At 49.4% G+C, this 19,955-nt stretch overlaps 1 protein-coding gene across 1 annotated transcript; it reads right to left on the bottom strand.

Moving 5' to 3' along the window:
* Positions 1–415: 415 nt before the first annotated feature.
* LOC102572307 (keratin, type II cytoskeletal 3) lies at positions 416–10,019 on the bottom strand. Its single transcript, XM_059717969.1, has 9 exons — positions 9,225–10,019; positions 7,870–8,084; positions 6,018–6,078; positions 5,635–5,730; positions 5,220–5,384; positions 4,469–4,594; positions 3,769–3,989; positions 2,480–2,511; positions 416–1,715 (listed from the first exon to the last, which is right to left on the bottom strand). Exons 1-9 carry the CDS (start codon positions 9,891–9,893, stop codon positions 1,312–1,314), a joined length of 1,989 nt encoding a protein of 662 aa, XP_059573952.1. The 5' UTR covers positions 9,894–10,019; the 3' UTR covers positions 416–1,311.
* Between the last annotated feature and the right edge of the window lie 9,936 nt (positions 10,020–19,955).

Here is a 19,955-nt window from a genome sequence, read left to right as displayed (position 1 = left end):
TTATCCATGTAGGCCAGTCTTGCAGGATCCTATCACAATCTCCTGTAGGAGAGATCCTCCTCCTTCTGTGAAGTTAATATTTGCCTGTCATAGGATTTGGCCTGGCAACAAGATTGGGATTCCCATTCTCCTGCAGCAGTGTGTCAGGCTAGGGTATGCTTGTGCTGTGGACTGCAGCTCATATATACAGATCCATCCCACCCATCCATGAGCTAACAGCCACATGCAAAGGTAAAATAGGCATGTGACCTATTTTGTTTAATAAAGCACTAGAGATTGGCACCAGAGGAGAATCTGGCCAAAAGCCTCATTGTATGTCACTTCTCCAATGAAAAGAGCAGCTCCTCGTTTTCCACCAGGGTCCCCTCAAGAGGCACAAAACCCTTGGGGAATAATAAAGACACAGAAACATCAGTTGATTTGTCTGCAATTTATTGAGAAGGGCCGTACCCCTAGAAAACGGGACAGACAATGAGCAGAAAAGGTGAGGAGACAATGACAATACAAGCACATTCCACATCACAGAAGACTTTGCAGAGAACATTTTGCTCTGTTACCATAGAAAGAAGCCATGCACACATCAGGCATAATCAAGTGCAACTCATAAATGACAGGACACAAGCAGGATTGATACCTACTTGTTTCGGGGACTGTTAGCTAGCGTACAACTGGGGTTACCCAAATACTCCGCCCGCCTACTTGTTCCAGAGAGCGGATGTATTGACCTCTCTAGACACCAGCAGAGAGGTTTCCTTCTGATCCATTCCATCTGGGTTGGATTGCTACTTCAACATGGGAAAGCATGGCCTACTGCTGTTTGTAAACTGAGCAAATGCAGGATGTGCGATGCAGTAAACTAGAGCACCCAAGGAAACGTGGCCATTGAAGAAGAAGGCTCAGGAAAGAGAAGGGAAGAAGGAGTTTTATACACATTGCCACAGGGCAGTCACAACAACTCAACAGATACAGCACAGCGAGAGAGGCAGAGCGCTCCTCCCTTCACCCACACTCTGCTAACTGCTAGCCTCCAGGGATGCGTTTCCTGGCACAGCTCCCTAACTTTGCAATAGGTCTGAACAAGACTCTGGAGCTTGCTGAAAACCTAGGCCCATGGTGGTGGTGTCCAAGAGGGTGGTGTCTTCTCACACAGCTCCCCCTAGGAGTGGCAGAAGAGGGTCTATGGAGGGGGTTGAGTGGCAAGGGGCACAGTTCATTTCTTTTCTGGATGCCAGGATTGGATGGAGAGGAGCTATGCTGCAGCCAGGAGAGCAGAAGAGAACTTTCCTGCCCTGGGAAGAAGGACTCCCAGGCTTAGTACCTTCCCCCTGAAGATTTGATGGTCGTAGTTGTGGTGCTTCTCCTGACAGTCGAGGAGGATCCACCTCCAATGCTGCCTCCACCAGAGCTGAAGCCTCTTCCGCTTCCAGAGGAGTAACCACCGCTCATCATGCCACCTCCGCTGACACAGCTGCCTCCATACCCACCTCCTCCCATGCCTCCTCCTCCGATTCCACCTCCTCCAATGCCACCTCCAATTCCACATCCTCCTCCATATCCACTTCCTCCTCCATATCCGCTTCCACCTCCGAATCCACTTCCGCCTCCAAATCCACTTCCGCCTCCAAATCCACTTCCACCTCCAAATCCACTTCCACCTCCGAATCCACCAGTGATTCCTCCATGGCCCCCAGTAATGGTGGTTCTTCCTACCACCGCTGCAAGGGAAGCACAGGTTGGTCACCACTCGGAAGTCTAAGAACAAAGGTGCAGGGATAGATTTCATAGGGACTTGAATGCTTAGCAGTAAATAATGGCCATGACAGAAGAGGTTTCTCTAAAACATGCTGGAAGGAAGATAATCAATGGGATGCTATAACTGAAGGGATGCTATAATATCAGGATACAAATTATACAGGAATGACAGAATAAGTTGTACAGGTAGGGAAGAGGCACGTTACATCAAAGACTACATCGAATCCATCAGGGAAGATTTTTCAGCAGGTAAGGCAGGTACCATAGGATTACTGTGGACAGGAGTCCCAGGTTTCAAAAGAAAAAAAGGACGTCTAGGAATATACTATCAACCCACACACCAGGGTGCAGCAGTGAGCTCACAGTGCTATGGGAGTAGAGAGAAGGTGTGACAGCCGAAAACACAGCAATAACGGGAGACTGATACAGAACTTCCTAGACTGTATATGCCGGAGCCTGCAAGTAAGAGAGCAACAGTGGGAACATCCCTGATCAGACCTAGTTCACTGTCTTTTTTAGCATCTGCTCTCTGCTGCTGTGTGATACATGAGACGGGGCAAAATGGACCTATGGCCTGACTCAGGACATGCCTGTTCTTATGTTCTTATGTCACTTAATGGCTCAAGGAGAGGAACAGTGGGAACACCCTACTCAGGTAGGCGTTTAGCAACCACAGGAACCCAGCTCCAGCAGTAACCCACAATAAAGCAAAGAGGCAAGTACTTACAGACATTCACGTTGGACATATCCTGACTCAGCCTGTGCGGGGGAAGGAAGAGAGAGGTCAGTCACCCCGTGGAAATAAGTCCTGCTGACACTGAGACCCACCCAGCTGCGAACTTCACCTCTGTAGTGCAATACCGTTCCCTGAGCACTCCTTTATTTCCAAGTTCTCTTAACTCCATTCAGCTTTGAACTATTTCAAACAGAGGGAGTCCGATGCATATTTCCACACAGGTCCCTGTCCAGTATTGCCATTAAGGTCAATGGCAGCTGGGACTCCTTTAACGTACACAAATCCAAAAGTAGTCCTTTAACTAGGGTACAACCCCTCCAGAGATGCTCACTTTGGTCACTAAATGTGAAACTGCTCCATTTAGAATATGTATATTCAGTGATATCTTTTGTATTACAGGTCTTTAGCAACTGCAGTAATATAGGCAACACCGCTGCCTTTATCATGAGAAGGGCAAAAAGCACAAGTCTGGCTTTCGTCCAGAACAACCTGTTCAATGCCCCCCAGAAACTCCAAGTCGGCCCCTAGCACAATTCTGAGCACAAAGATAATGTTCAGCTGGTGCCGAGCAGCGCTTGCCATAGATACTGCAGCAAGCCTGGAGGCTCTTCAGGTTATTATTAGCACCTTCAGTGTTTTCACAAGGTTTATTGCATGGACTGATAGGGGCATCACTAGCTACTGAGCATGGGACTTAGGGGCACAGCCCCAGGATCAGAACTTCCTACACCATGGGCAACTGGTGCCCCCTGAGTCTCGGGGCAGCACCCGCAGAAGCTGCTGACGGTGTCGGCGACATCGGCAGAGTTGGTGAGCATCCACAGATGCCACCAGTGGCATTGGTGGCAGGGACAGCCCTGTCGGGGGGGGGGCACATGCCCCCCCCTTCCCCTCCTACCAGTCACTTATGTCTTAGACCTTAAATGCTGGAGGCTGTAAGTGAGAGAGGAACAGTGGAAAAAAACCCTGGTCAGACCCAGTCCACTCTCCCTTTCAGCATCCGCTCTCTGCCACTGGGCAAGATTTACTGGACAACACGGACCCCAGTCTGACTCAGTAAATAGCAGCTCCTCCATTCTTGTGTCTGCTTCAAACTTGCACTCATTACACCTGTCCCCTCCACCGTGCAGTCTAAAGGCCAGTGGGCCGTATGTTCAAGTGAGATCCATCAACACATCGCTCCTTGAAGCGCTGGAAAGACAACTGTTCTGCATCAGCTGAGAATCCTGCCTATGTAAGGCCATCCCACCTCGCACAGATCACCTGGGTATGGCACTCACCTGTACTCCTCCCCTTCCAGCAGCTTCCTGTACATGGCAATCTCTATATCCAGGGCAATCTTGATGTTCAACAGCTCCTGGTATTCCTTCAGCAAGCGAGCCAGCTCCTCCTTGTCCTTCTGCAGGGCAGCCTCAAGCTCTTGCAGCTTGGACCTAGCATCCTTGAGGGCCATCTCACCTCGGTTCTCAGCCTCCGCAATGGCTGCCTGCAGCTGCTGTTGCTGAAAACAGGAGAAGGGAGACATCTCAGTTTTCCTGTGGGACCTTCCCTCTAAGAGTTATCAAGGGTGGAACAAGGCTGGTTGGAGCTTGGGGCAAAGAAAGAGTCTTACCCCACATGATCTTTGGAAGAAAAAGGAAATGTATTGCTAAAGTTCAAAAGTTGGGAGGAGTTCAGAGAAAAAGAATTGACCAAATCCAGAAAAATTTTCCAATTTGGACCTATTCTAACACACACGTTTATTTTGGCAAATCTCAGCTTTCCATCAAGTGTCTGTATTGACCCGTCCCCATCAAAACAGGACAGCAAGGTGCCCAAGCTGTTCAGAGCTCACCCAATGCAAGGCACTCCTTACCAGGAGCGTGGCCTGGAGACTCCTGGCACCAGCCAGATCTCGACTGCCACTGCAGGTAGCCCTTGTGAATGCTATTGCTGGGCCCAGCCCCACCGCGGTATGGATGAAGAGCCCACGGCCCTTACCTGCTTCTTCACATTCTCAATCTCCGATCGCAGCCTCTGGATACCCCTGGTCAGCTCCTGGATCTCTTGCTTGGTGTTACGCAGGTTGTCTCCGTGTCGTCCCGCCGTGTTCTGCAGTTCTTCATACTGAGTGTCACACACAGAACAACCTATTCAGCACAGCACCCGAAGCCCTGCAAACAACTTCTTCCTGGCTAGGTAGTCGGTGTGTTGTGGCTACAGGCAATAATGCTGACCAATATTGTCCCACGGCTTCGGTGCTGAGCTTGAAGGAATATATGGGTTTATAGGCTGTGGGACACATACTGCTCTCAGTTATGCCAGTGCAAATGGAGACAAGTCTCAGTTACTCCAGTGTACACCCACTGATTTCCCAAGGGTTACCCCACGGTGGAACTGGCAGTGCCGAGATCAATTCCTGGATCTGTTATGGACATCCCTGGAGCATTCATAAATGGAGTTTGCTCAGGTCCTGGGAGCCAGGAAAAACCACATGGATTGATTATGCGGAAAAGAAGTGCATGAATGTGCATGAATGTCCCGGATCCATATCTCACCTTTTTGGGCCTCTGCAGAATTCCTGCAGAAGCATACACACCTGTGAGGGCAGCGGGACTTCCTATATGGACACCTCACCATAAGCTAAAGGGGAAGGTTTTCTGTGTCTATGTCTTTGTAAAAGAGCAGCATCTGTCAGTCAGCAGCAAGCAATGCTTAGCCTCTCCACTTCGTTCACTAATGAATTACTCACCCTGCTCTGGTACCACTCCTCAGCTTCAGCTCTGCTGCTCCGAGCGATGTCTTCATATTGACGCCTGACTTCATCAATGATGCTGTCCATATCTAGGTGCCTGCTGTTATCCATAGACACCACCACAGACAAGTCACGACTTATCGTCTGCATCTGAGACATCTCCTGCAAAGCATCAAAGCATGGGTCAGTGCTGCCGAGTGTTTCATGCCTGCTATTGCTCTGCTGTACTGCTGTTTTGAATTAGACCAGAAATATTCTGTTGTATATTTAAGATTTTCAGGGGTCAAATCTTACTTGCAGTACAGTGACCACGACTGCTTCTTTTTCATGTTTGTATCACAATAGCTCTGGTGAGAGCTGGTCATGATTCAGCTCTATTGCCAGCTGCCCAAGAGAAGGGGGAGCTCCTTACCTCTTCATACACGTATCTCAGGAAGTTGATTTCATCAGTCAGGGCTTGCACCTTTGCTTCCAGTTCTGCTTTACTCATGTAGGCTTTATCCACGTCCTGAAAGAACGATCAATTCTTTAGTCTCCTAAAGCACAGCACAGCACAGCAGAGAGAGCCGCAGCCTGTGTTATCTGGAGAGAAACCTTGCTTCCAAGTCATTAAACCGTGTTCTTATGGCGAGAGCCTTCAGTGCTAGACACTGCAAGTGCTTCAGCGGGAGACAGGTGGATATTATGTTGTTGTCTAATTGGGTTTCCCAGTCACAGAGGACCCACAACTCCCAAACTCGGGTGTTTTTAGGTGTGTCCTGTCCCCTGCATCCTTTCATTAGCTGCATCGCTCACCTTCTTCAGCACCACAAACTCATTCTCGGCAGTCGCGCGCCTGTTGATTTCATCTTCATACCTGTTCAAGGTAAAGAGAGACAAGTTGGCTTGCCTGACTTTTACTGAGTAAGAAACCAACAAAGTGATTCTCAGGCACACCAGTGAGAGCATATAATGGGTGCAAGTCCAGTGCAATGTCAAGGACCGAGATTTAAGTCCAAACTACAGTCTGGACATTCTAGTTGTGAAGTCATTTTTCCTAATGTTGAGCCTGAAACGAGCCTGAAATAATCTTCCAGGAGTTCATGACCATTACTCCTAGTTTTTCCCAAGGATGCCCTGGGTTCACTGAGCCCTTGATGTATGCTTCTGATGTAGCAGTAAGCTGCTACCAAGTCCCCTGTCAGCCTTCTCTTTTTCAGGCTGCAGAGTCCCAGGTCCCTCAGCCTGTCCTTGTATGGCTTGCCGTGCAAGGCTCTAAGCATATGGGAAGCCCTTCTCTGGACTCTCTCAAGCATTATCACATCCTTGTTAAGGTGCGGAGCCCAAAACCGGACGCAGTACTCCAACCGCAGTCTCTCCAGTGCTGAGTAGAGCCGAGTAGAGCAGGAGAATCACTTCTTTGCAATGGTTTTGCTGGAGATGCATCAATTGATGCATGCCAGCGTATTGTTGGCCCTGCTGGCTACAGCATTGCACTGCCAGCTCATGTTCATGCTGTGGTCAATTATTACCCCCAGCTCTTGGTGACAAGTGATGGGGGATCTTCAGTCCCACTGCCTGATGAGAAGCAGCAGGTGCACAAGCACCCATGTCACCAGTTTTGCCTTTCAGCAGCTAGGGGTGCAGGGCTCCAGACCCCAGAAGCCCTGCACCAATCTCCTCGACAGCTGGCAGGATTCGTGTCCGCAGCAGGGGCTACCATCCCCGCAGCTTTCACCCTGTGTCACCCATGTCACAAGTTTTGCTTGTCCACAGCTTGAGGTGCAGTTTCACCCAAACCCCTGCACTTATCCCCTTGAAACTTGGCAGGATTTGTGACCTCAGTAGGGGCTACCATCCCTGCAGTTTTGACCCCACTGTGGCTTAACACATACACGTGACATGAGTTTTGCTTTCAAGGTTTTGGCATGCATTTTCCCCAAACCTCCTGCACCTATCTCCTTGAAACATGGCAGGCTTTGTGGCCTCCATGGGGGCTAGCACACCTGCAGTTTTGACCCCACTGTGGCTTAACACATACACGTGACACAAGTTTTGCATTCAGGATTTTGGGGTGCAGTTTCTCTGAACCCCCTGCACCTATCTCCTTGAAGTTTGGCAGGCTTTGTTGCCTCAGCAGGGGCTACCATCCCTGCAGTTTTGACCCAACTGCGGCTTAACACATACACGTGACATGAGTTTTGCTCTCAAGAATTTGGGGTGCAGTTTCTCTGAACCCCCTTCACCTATCTTCCTGAAACTTGGCACGTGTCATGCCCTTAGAAGGGGCTACCATTCCTGCAAGTTTCACACAATCTGGCTAGAAATGACAAAATTATTGCCTATTTCGACCTTCCCCATTATATCCTATGGGCGAAATATCGAAACAGGTTCGAAACGGCAAAATGTTTTGACGGAACAGAATGGAACAGAACAGAACAGCCATTTGGACTCGAAACAAAAGTCGAAACAGAACACTGTTCTGTCAAACTGTCGAAACGCTGGTCGAAACAGAACGCTGCCCTTTCGCGCAGCCCTAGTACATATTAATGGCCCACTTCCTGTGGGAACCAAGGCGTCTCTTCTGTCAGGATATCTCTGCACCTTTCCCCCTGACACACACACATTTGGATGAGAAAGAAGCGTACAAATCTCTTGGGCCACTTACTTTGTTTTGTAATCTTCCAGGTGCCCTTGCATCTTCTGCAGTTCTGAAACCAGCTGTCCTCTCTCATCAAGGATAGAGTCCAGCTGCCTCCTCAAGTTTTGGATATAAATTTCAAAGAGGCTGCTGAGGTCCTTACTTGGACCACTATGTCCTTGCTGTTGGAGGAGCTCCCACTTTGTGGACAGAACCTTGTTTTGTTGCTCCAAAAACCGGACCTGAAACCCAACAGACAGAGAGATAAGCCATTCCCCTATCAAGTCTGGAAGAACATAAACAGTCAAGCAAGGATCCTGTTGAATCAGAAAAGCAAGGTAGTTTCAAAATTACTTTAGAGTTTCACAGTTATGTGAAGACATTAAGGACTTTCGAGGGTGAGTGCAAAGAGGATGAAGCTGGACTGTTCTCGGTGGGGGCAGATGACAGAACAAGGAGGAATGGGCTCAAGTTGCAGCAAGGGAAGTTGAGGTTAGATATTAGGAGAAACTCTCACTAGGAGGGTAGTAAAACACTGGAACAGGCTACCCCGAAAGGTTGTGGAATCTCCATCCTTGGAGGTTTATAAGACCCAGGTAGGCAAAGCTGTGGCTGGGATGATCTACCTGGGGGTGGTCCTGCTTTGAGCAAGGGCTTGAACTCTGATGTGACCTCGTAAGGTCCCTTCCAACCCTCATTTTTTATGAATCTATGACATAGAGCACCGTTCAAAAAATTGACATTCAGGGAATTTAATAAGCAAACTGAAAATTTTCAACTAACTTTTCTGGGAAATTCCTCCTCCCCATACTTCTAAATTTCCAGCACCCCAGTCATAAAGGGTTGCAATTTTTGCAGGTATTAAATTCCAGAATTTGGTGTTGGACACACATGTGCAAAAATATTGCACCCCCCCCACTCCCCTCTTTCCCAATTCTGAACACTATCAAAAATTTGGGGATCACTCAAACAAAGTTCACCACCCAGGGAAAACATGGGAGGGCAGATCTGGCACTAGTGGGAAAAAGGCAGGCAAGTTTGCATGAGCAGAATAACTCGCCCTTGTAGGAGCCCATTCGCTGTCCTGTGGTTTGACTCAGGAAGAAACATAAGCAGTAATGAGACCTGACGAGGGAAGTTGAAGGTGACATGATGGATTCAACATAATCCACTAGAGCATGCGGGAGATAAAGCAGAAGCATAGCTTGAGGTTGCAGAGTCTGTGGATGAAATATTTAATCAAGTCCCTGACCAGAGATTAACAGAAGAACCACTCTCATTCTGCCTTTCCTACCAACACAGACCTGGAAAGGCCAAGTCTTGCACACGCAAGCAAAACAGCTCAAAGCGCCCATCCTGCAAGCACTGCCCCATCTCCTCACCTTGTCGATGAAGGTGGCAAACTGGTTGTTGAGGGTCTTGATCTGCTCTTTCTCATTTTGCTTCACCTGCTGGATCTGGGGGTCAATCTCCACTTGGACTGGCTTCAGGAGACTGGGATCGACCTGAACGGGTTGGATGCCTCTTGGGAACCCAGGGCCACCTCCCCCAGGTCCACCAAAGCCACCACCTCCAAAGCCACCCATAGGTCCACCACCAATCATTGGTCCCATGCCAGGTCCACCACCAGTCATTGGTCCCATGCCACCACCACTGAAGCCACCACCACCAAAGCCACTTCCACCAAAGCCTCCTCCACCCATGCCACCTCCCATACCTCCTCCTATGCCTCCTCCCATGCTTCCTAGTCCTCCTCCAATGCAACCCATTCCTCCTCCATAACCTCCACCTCCAATCATCCCGCTGCTAAAGCCTCCACCTTGGCAGCCAAATCCTCCACCATAAGACCCAGAGGAAATTCTTCCACCTCCGCCATAGCTTCTGCTGCTGAATCCACCACATGGTCCGCCACCTCCATAGCCCCGGGAGGAATACGAGCTGTAGCTGCTCCTGACTCTGCTCCCCCCTCCACCACCACCACCAATGGCAGAGGATGAGCTATAGCCGCTTCTGCTGCCTCCGATGCTTTTAGTACGTGACTGCAGAGCCATGGCTGTTCCTCCTAAGCCAAGAGTCGAATGGAGAGAAGAAGGGTCACTGGAGCTGTGCTGTAAGTAGTTGAGTGCAGGGAGGATGGAGGAAGGTCCCTCTGACTCTGGGGCTAGAGATGGTCCCTTTTATCTGCTCCAGAAGCTGGGCTGGGTTTGCCTGGGTGTTTAGGAAGATGCCAGATTACTGTCTTCTTATGCTTGGTGTGGGTGTATAATGCAATACCTGCCCAATGGTAGCTTGCAGTGACTAAGAAGGATTGCAAATTTTCATGATCCCTGGGATAGGATTTCTCCCAATTATGCACTTAATCTCTTTTTTGTCCTCTCTCAGCTCGTTTCCATTCAGTTATCTGGACTTGGATCTAGACCTCCCACTGCAAAGCCCCATGACACTTTGGTGAATGTCAAGTTATAGCATGGCTTTCACCAATCCCAATACATGCCTCTGATTACACCCTAAATCTGCTTTCTTCATGGAAAATTGCCTTTGGCTTTTGAGAACCAGTTTCCCAATCTAGACCAGAAACTTAACCGATTGCATTTCAAAGAGGCTCTTCAATTTCTAGGTACAGACGACAACACCTGGGACTAGGCATCAGACCTTTCTAAAATCACCTGCTTCAGTGAACTCCTTTCACCAATGGACTGAATTCCTTTCCAGGAGGGACCCTGCACTCTGGGAATGTGGACTATCAGGTGTCATGAACAGCAGGGACAACCGCAGGGAGGAGGAATGGCATGGACAGCATGGAGAGCAAGTCCCCTTGGTTCTGATGACAGAAGAAAACCAATGGTGCAGAGAAGAGTCAATGGAAACATCGCTCTCATACTATGGCAGTGGATGTAGAGAGACAGATAGCAGATAGATATTAAAACAAAGTTCAGCAGAGAAGGGTGGGATTTGATCTGGCTCACAATGGGATGTTACATTAGATATATTGCTGGATGAAAGATTTTTTTAAGTTTTCTCAAGACCCAGTTAATGATCATGGACAGGCACCCCATTCAGCATGTCTCACAAGGTGTATGGAGTGATGATAGGAAGGTAAGTAGACAGCTAGCCAAAGAGATGTTTTTAACTTTTCTTTACCAACCTCCTGATTTCAGTGCTATTTAACTAATAGACATTACGGACAGTTGTTGAATGCCACCCAATAGCTAGCCTGCTTACACGAGACTGAAATCTGAAACCTTGATGATCAAATAACATGCAAACTTCACTGTATCTGGTTGACTATGATTTCCCAAATCCATCGTGTGGATGCGTTGCATAAATGTTGTTGCTTAACTTTATCAATGACTGTTTTTCCCCAGTGTTCAACCAATCGTAATAAAGATGCATGGGAAAGGGTAGGAAATGTTAGAACTTTGGTAGTTTCAGATCCCAGAAGCCAGACATTTAGAGGTCTTTAAGACCCTAGAGATGCAAAGGTCTCCTAGTGACGCTTTCAAAAGCCCCTAATGGATGTTGGCACCTCTAACAAGCCCATGGGGCACCTATCTGCATCTTCGGGGGACTTAAGTACTTTAAAAAATGTGGCTCAGGCACCCAATTTCAGTCTTGACCTAGGTGCTGAGAAGACCTGTTGGGTTTGTGGCACTCAGTGACATTCAAGGTCAAAACCATATGTCCCTCTCAGCCAACCCAGGCTATATAAACAGCATCCTCACATCCATACCTCAGTTAAAGCCTTGCATTGATGCCATCCCCAGTGTACTTCTCCTTCCAGGAGCACAGCTCTTCAAGGAATACATCTTGGCTTTCCTTCCATAGAACCATAGAAAAAGATGCTTGGAGGGACTTCAGGAGGTCACATCTAGTCCAAGCCCTGCTCAAAGCAGGACCAGCCCCAACTACATCATCCCAGCCAAGGCTTTGTCTACCTGGGTCTTCAAAACCTCTATGGATGGAGATTCCACAACCTCTTTGGGTAACCCATTCCAGTGCTTTACTACCCTCCTAGGAAGAAGGTTAGGGTTAGGGTTAGGAACCTAACCTCAACTTCCCTTGCTGCAGCTTGAGCCCATTGCTCATTGTTCTGTCATCTGCCACCACTGGGAACAGCCCAGCTCCATCCTCTTTCAAACCTCCTTTCAGGTAATCAGAGGCTGCTCTTAAATCCCCCTCAGTCTTCTCATCTCCAGACAAAGTAAGCCCAGTTCCCTCAGCCTCTCCTCACAAGTCAGGTGCACCCAACCCCCAAACCATTTTTGTTGCCATCAGCTGGGCTCTCTCCAATCTGTCCACATCCTTTCTGTAGTGGGGGGCTCAAAACTGGACATATGACTGCAGATGTGGCCTGACCAGTGCCAAATAGATGGGAAGAATCACTTCCCTCTATGTGCTGGCAACGCTCCTAGTAAGGCAGCTGAGGATGCCGTTAGCCTTCTTTGCAATTTGTTCCATGCAAATGTGCAGCAGCCTACAGAGCACTTTCGCATGGGTGTCAACCTGGGCACTTTCTCTCTTGCTTCCTTGCATATTGCCAAATGCACTGTTTGCCTGTTTGCTACCTGGGGGAGGCATGACACAACTATTAGGTCTCACATCCCAGCTCTGTAAAGGAATGGTTCGATCAGGAAAACTCTTCTGTGCCGACTGCAGACCGGGCTTACGCTTAGCCGTTACAGGTACTGAGTCATGCTGATATCTCCTGGCAAGCTCACAAAACTACACTTTGATTTTATCATCACCATCATGTGGCTTCAACCTAACAAGCAGGCTCACAACACCCGGCTGGTTGTGGATTCCAGTTATATTCAGTGAATGGTTTCAGCTCGGAATTAAAAAACGGGAGAAAATTTCAGACCAGTGGAAAATGTTGGCATTTTCACAGAGCGGTGTTTCAGCTCTTTGAGGTCTTGCAAAGTTTTCCTGCTGTGGGGATTCTTAATTCTCCACAAGGATTAAAATACCCCAAAAACAAGACAAAACATTGGGCCACTGCTGTTCAATGTGTTTGTTAATGATTTGGATCCTGGCACTGGAAGCTACTTGAGCAAGTCTGCAGGCAATATGAAACTGGGAAGGACTGCCAACATGTTGGAGGACAGGAGCACAACTGAGAGGGATCATGGCAGCCTGGGATATTGGGCTGGTGCTAATAGGATGATGCTCAGGGCTGACACATGCAAGGTGCTGCATCTCAGAAAGAGTAATCCAAAATACAAATGCAGAACAGGTGACACATGCCTGGACAGGAGCACTACGGAGAAGGATCTGGGAGTCTTGGTAGATCACAGACTGACTCAACATGAGCCAGCAGTGTGATGCGGCTGCATCAGAGGTGAATGCGCTTTTGGGATGCATCAAGAAAAGTGTAACAGCTGCTGCTGGATTTGCAGCAGGGCTCAAGATCCCTGCAAAGGCTGAGTGGGAAAGTTTGCAGAAAGTTGTTGCTTGCAAGAGCATATGCATGTTTTTGTTTGGCTCCTGAGGCGGGGGACAGGAGGGTGCTCAGCCCCGGGGGACTCGGCCAGGCTCCGAGAAGGGAAGGAGCCCCGGGACCACAGCGCTCTGGGAGGAACAACTCTGCAGCCTGCCTGTAAAGTGAACCTGCCCTTAGTGATGGGGAGAAGACAACCTGATATCCTTTTTTCCCTCTGTGAGGCAGAGGGACCCATGTGGAGGAATAAAGGACAGTAAGGTAGACTTGCCAGGAGGGCAAGGTGTTGATCTGGGAAGGCTCTGGGGAGAGTTAACTGAGAACCAGCCTGGGGCTGGGTGGGTGATAAACCCAGGGTTGTTTCAGTTATCAGCACAAGGGGCCGTGTCTGGGAATTGGAGAAAGATGCTTTGGGGGAGTGGGGACAGTGTATGTTTCTCTGCAGATACTACAGACAGCTGGAGCAGAGGAGAGCAGCTCTTCCCTATGAGGCTCTGGCAGAGAGCAGGACTCACCAGCCGTGGTTATTGTGGTGCCAGGGTGATGGAGAGCTGATGTCTTGGTCACCACGTGTGCTCCTGCTGAACTTCATTGCAGTCTCAAGCTTTACGCTGCGGAGGATGTCTTTGATCCAATTGGCACAGATTGTTTAATTCATTGATACCTGCCTTCGACAATTAGATGACTGATATCCTGTTCTGCCATTAACCTCATTCCTATGCGGACTGTTTTGTAAAAATAAACTGTGTAAATAGCTAGACTGTATGTACTCCGGTGTGTGGGGAAGCTGAATCCAGACGTGGCCACGGGTAGCGCCATGGCTAGGGTTACAGAAGCATTAGGTGTAAGACACAGGAGGTGGTAGTGCTTCCTCTTGACTTGTGGCGGTTGCCTCCCACTCAGACCTTTGTCTGAATGCCCTGCAGGGGGGCTCTGCTAGACTGCCGGACATTGGAAGGGCAGGTGGAGGTTGCAAAACTTCTGGGACTATCTGCCCCTTTACTTAACCATGCAGGAAGATCACCTACAGAGGCCTTCCACGTGTCTGCATTGCTCTACCGTCTCTCAGTTTCCAACTTCTTCAATATGGAACTTAATTCTTTGACATTTTTTCCCATTCGCCACTCCTGACACCATGTAGTGGCCGCTGGTTCAATGAACAGTATGCAAGGCTGCAGACCTTTGGCTTGTCTTTCACTAGCTGACTCCAAACTAGCTTCTCCATCAGGGACCATCTCCCAGTTCCTAATTCCTGTAGTCTCCTGTTAGGGGAGCATCAATACATTATAATTTCTATCACGACAACCCCCACAATGCATTGTTTTAGGTCAACTCATGAAACGTGTTTCCAATTTTGGGGGGCGCACGCAGATCCAGCAGCTGTTTGCTTCTTCTGAATCGTAACTGTACGTAAGACACACTAACTGCAGAAAAATTTGCATAGATTAAACCAGGGTTTTAGTTCATGGTTTACCTTGTTTTCACTAGTTTGTGGGGCTCCAGAGAAAGTACCAAAGGGGAGGCAAGGATTTTTCATAGATTCCATAGACGTTAGGGCTGGAAGGGACCTTGAGGATCCCACAGTGGAAGGGACCTTGACTGCCCCACAGTGTGGGTCTCTGCACAAGCCCCACAACCCTCCCCTGCTGTCCCATCCCCCTGCCCCTGCATGGCTGCCCCACCCATCCCAGCCCCGGCCCTTTAAGGAAAAAAAACCCCTAAAAACCCCGGCTCACTGGTTCCTGCCTAGCGGGGGGTGATCCCCACTGCCTCACACCGTAGCCGCTACAGGAGCCGGTGAGTCTTGGGGTTTTTTTTCTTAAAGGGCCAGAGCTGGGGCAGAGGGTTGGGGGTTGGGGGGCTGGGGGAGCAGGCAGGGGATGGGGCCTGGCAGCAGTCCCCCCATGTTCCTCTCCCCTCTACCCCACCCTCTACTTACCAGCTCCGAGTCTAGCTCCAGCCCCCTGCTACAGCAGGCGAGGTCTGTCTGAATCATCGAAGCTCTTCAAATCTTTTCTGAATCGATTCAGAGAGCTTCGAATTGATTCGGACCTTTTTATTGGTCCCCTGATTCGATTCGGATTTGGACATTCGAGCACCGAATCGGGCCGAATCTCCTCCAAATTGAATCAGCGCCCGAAGCTTCGCACAGCCCTACCAACTGCATGGCTGAGAGATTTAGACAGGCTTTCGGGAGCAAGGTATTCTTCTTCAGGTCTCAAGAAAAAGCAAGCGCTGTGAAGATTCAAAACAGTCTGCAGTGCTGTGAATTTGGAGACGAGAGAAAAACCCAGGGGAAGCAGACAAGCAAATCACAAAAGAAAGGATCACCTGTATTGTGGATGATCAAGACCTGTCAAAAGGGAAGAGGCTCATTGTTATATTTGTCCCGAGGCCTTCATAAATTAATGACTCCAGCCAGAAGTGTGGGAAAAAGTGCTGCCAGGACAAGCAGGCACAAAATAGATCAGAAACAGAAGCAAAACTATACCTTCATTGGCATAAGCAAATTCAACCAAAAGTAACTTTAGAATAGTGGCTCTCGACCTATTTTTGGACTCAAGGCATACCTCATGACTTCTGTGGACTGAGTGGCACCCAATTTCAAAACCTGTTTTATTTATGACAGTGATTATCAGCTTAAACAGGAGCACTTGAGGTCAGGGATCGTTCAGACAGGCACACGCCTGAGTTTGGCTTATCCGCTTATCTGCTCATGCCTTGGGGTGCCCTTAAGAGGATCTGGCAGCACCCCAGGATGCTCCAGCACCCTGGTTGAGAATCCCCACATGTGCAGATTCAACACATTCAGATGTCTCATATCTCACCCCCGCCTCCCCTCCCCGCCTTTCGAAATAATAGCAGCACTTTTCAAAAAGGGGAGGAAGGAGGACCCGGGCAACTATAGGCCAGTCAGTCTCACCTCCATCCTTGGTAAAGTCTTTGAAAAAATTATCAAGGCTCACATTTGTGAGAGCCCGGCAGGGCAGATTATGCTGAGGGGAAACCAGCACGGGTTTGTGGTGGGCAGATCGTGCCTGACCAATCTAGTCTCTTTCTATGACCAGGTTACGAAACGCCTGGACACAGGAGGAGGGGTAGATGTTGTATACTTAGACTTCAGGAAGGCCTTCGATACGGTATCCCACCCCATACTGGTGAACAAGTTAAGAGGCTGTGATGTGGATGACTACACAGTCCGGTGGGTGGCGAATTGGCTAGAGGGTCGCACCCAAAGAGTCGTGGTGGATGTGTCGGTCTCGACCTGGAAGGGTGTGGGCAGTGGGGTCCTGCAGGGCTCGGTCCTTGGACCGATACTCTTTAATGTCTTCATCAGTGACTTGGACGAGGGAGTCAAATGTACTCTGTCCAAGTTTGCAGATGACACAAAGCTATGGGGAGAAGTGGACACGCCGGAGGGCAGGGAACAGCTGCAGGCAGACCTGGATAGGTTGGACAAGTGGGCAGAAAACAACAGGATGCAGTTCAACAAGGAGAAATTTAAAAGTGCTGCACCTAGGGAGGAAAAATGTCCAGCACACCTACAGCCTAGGGAATGACCTGCTGGGTGGCACAGAGGTGGAAAGGGATCTTGGAGTCCTAGTGGACTCCAAGATGAACATGAGCCGGCAGTGTGACGAAGCCATCAGAAAAGCCAATGGCACTTTATCGTGCATCAGCAGATGCATGACGAATAGGTCCAGGGAGGTGATACTTCCCCTCTATCGGGCGCTGGTCAGACCGCAGTTGGAGTACTGCGTGCAATTCTGGGCGCCACACTTCAAAAAGGATGCGGATAACCTGGAGAGGGTCCAGAGAAGGGCAACTCGTATGGTCAAGGGCCTGCAGACCAAGCCCTACGAGGAGAGACTAGAGAAACTGGATCTTTTCAGCCTCCGCAAGAGAAGGTTGAGAGGCGACCTTGTGGCTGCCTATAAGTTCATCACGGGGGCACAGAAGGGAATTGGTGAGTATTTATTCACCAAGGCGCCCCCAGGGGTTACAAGAAACAATGGCCACAAGCTAGCAGACAGCAGATTTAGATTGGACATTAGGAAGAACTTCTTCACAGTTCGAGTGGCCAAGGTCTGGAACGGGCTCCCAAGGGAGGTGGTGCTCTCCCCTACCCTGGGGGTCTTCAAGAGGAGGTTGGATGAGTATCTAGCTGGGGTCATCTAGACCCAGCACTCTTTCCTGCTTATGCAGGGGGTCGGACTCGATGATCTATTGAGGTCCCTTCCGACCCTAACATCTATGAATCTATGAATCACAGTGCACAGACCGCATTACTCTCCCGTGGCTTGCACTTCTTTGCTGGGTAGCCTCAATCATCTGTGTCTCTGCTTCTCTGAGAACATGCCCTTTGCATCAGGCTCTTGATGGTGTTTCCTTCTGGCCTAGTGGCTTCCACTCCCTTGGACACAGTCCTGAGGAGGTGGCCCACCTTCATCCATGTCTCCTCATCAGACGTAGGCAGCTCGACATCATCAGGTGCTGGCTGGTGGACATTGCTACTGTCTGGTGTAGCATTAGCTATTGTCACTGCAGGTTGCAAAGCTGATGGTCCAACCACAGATGGGGCTCCAGCTGTTGCTGCTGCACTTCGTATGGCACTCACGCCTCTACCTCGCAGTTGGTCGACGTGGCAATGCCAAACAACCGCAGGTGCTCATTTGCACTGCTTGCTCTGCATAGGTCTAATGTAATTCCTGAAGGGGAGAGAGCCAGGGAGCAACCAGCTGGCTCCAGGGCCCTGGAGGAAGCAGTGGGAGCAGATTAGGGCGGCCATCATAGAGGACAGTCCGGTTGTCCTCTGTCCTCTATTGATACAAAACCGGATACCTTTATATCCTTTATTTTTCTCTTCAAGACAAAGAAGCTCCAGCCCACAGGGGGCTAAAAGGGAGCCCCCCAACGCCAGGCATCAAAGCCAAGGTATTTTGGTCGTCTGTTTACTTGGTATCGTCCTGGTGTGACACAGATCCAAGCAGGCGAAGGACTTTGGTTTGGAGCATCTTCACTTATACCCATGTTTATGTCTGAAACTGGACGACCGGGAGCAGCTGCGAAGGGAGGCTCAGAGGCTGCAAGGGGCGCCTAGGGAGGCACTGCCACTTTTGCTGCGGGACTGAGCTATGAGTTAAAAGTCAGAGCCTGCAACCAAACAGACTGTGTGCACGGGAGCCAACCCCGAGGGGACAGAGGGCGAGGAGCCCCAAAGACTGTGTAGAGGCTGTGAAGGGGAGACCGGGGCCCGGAGGCCAAGAGGACAAGACAGCTAAAAAACTGGGCTGCCAGTGAGCCCACAACCAGCCTGCCACATCAGGCTCTGGGCCCCGGTCTCAGCTTTTCGGGCTCTGAGCCCCACTCTTGTCCTCCTATGCTCTGGGCCCTGCACTCGCCCTCTTATACTCGGGGCCCTGGTCTTCTCCTCTTGGGCTCTGGTTCTCGCTCCCTTCGGAGCGGGCACATAGGGCAGGCTCCCAGTGCCCACCACGGGTGTAACATGGCCATCTCAGGCCCTGACGTGTTAAATAGGATAAAGGCCTGCCTGAGCACTCACAAGCCCAAGCTGCCATTCATAATCCCATAATTGCAAGTCAAAGCCTCCTTATTCCCTTTTCTACACCTTACCGCCCTCTGCTTCTTACTGCTCTGAGCACGGCACACTCCCTGGACAGGTTTGGTTTTACAACGGCTCCTGCACTTGTGTTCCTTACACCAGCCATTAGTTGGGGTGCAAGCCCCTTTTTGCACACCAGCAGTACACACCAGGCTGTTGCCTGCTCTGGCTCTGCCATGGCATATTTAATAGCTCGTTTATTCCTATTTCCGGAGGCATGCCTGCATGCAATGCTAGGGCATCTTTTGCTGCAATGTCCACAGCTATTCCATTTTCAACAGCACATTTAAAAGTGAGGTCTTCTTCCTCCATTAAAATTTTCCTTTGTATGGCATCATGGAGTAGCCTACATGCACGTCTGTCTCTGAGGGCCACACTAAGTCCACCCTTTCAATTGCCATATTCAGACAATTTCCTTAGCTGAGTCACAAAAAATGGAAATAGATTTACCTTGACTCCTCACGTCGAACCTGAACCTTTCTGTAATAATCCATGGTTTGAGAGCCAGGTGCACCTGGGCAATCCTCACAATTTCTTTATGTGTTCTGCTTGCTGGTTTTTATATGTTTTTCCTCTCATCAAATTGAATAATGCAGCTACATATTTCTGTGGGGGAATTTCATTCACTTCAAAAAACTGCTCCAGCCACGATAAGCATGTAGGCCAGGTGTGCAGGACGCTATCATAATCTCCAATGGGTGATGTTAAGATTTGCTTGTCATAGGATTGGCCCTGACTACAAGATTGGGACTCTCGTTTTATGGCAGCAGTGTGTCATGTGAGGGTATGCTGTTGGTCACACAAGTGATTGCAGCTCATATATAGCGATCCAAGCCACTTTTCCACAAGCTAACAGGCACATGCAAAGGCACAATTGGCATGTGGCTTATTTTGTTTAATAAAGCACCAACGATTTGCACCAGAGGAGAATCTGGCCAAAAGCCTCATTGTATGTCACTTCTCTAATGAAATGAGCAGCTCCTCATTTTCCGCCAGGGTCCCCTCAAGAGGCACAAAAACCCTTGGGCAACAATAAGGACTCAGAAACATCAG

This window comes from Alligator mississippiensis, chromosome 15, assembly GCF_030867095.1.
Source record: "Alligator mississippiensis isolate rAllMis1 chromosome 15, rAllMis1, whole genome shotgun sequence".
Lineage (NCBI taxonomy): Eukaryota > Metazoa > Chordata > Crocodylia > Alligatoridae > Alligator > Alligator mississippiensis.
Note: the sequence above shows the minus strand (reverse complement) of the source record. Positions and strands in the feature narration are given on the sequence as shown.

Bases quoted from the DNA above. Each gene is read 5' to 3' on its own strand.
- LOC102572307 (XM_059717969.1), bottom strand. From the start codon at position 9,893: ATGGCTCTGCAGTCACGTACTAAAAGCATCGGAGGCAGCAGAAGCGGC. The intron at 5,385-5,634 runs GTAAGGAGCTCC...GATGCTTTGCAG, and splicing joins TGAGATACGTGTATGAAGAG to GAGATGTCTCAGATGCAGAC. The intron at 1,716-2,479 runs GTAAGTACTTGC...CTTCCCTTGCAG, and splicing joins TATGTCCAACGTGAATGTCT to CGGTGGTAGGAAGAACCACC.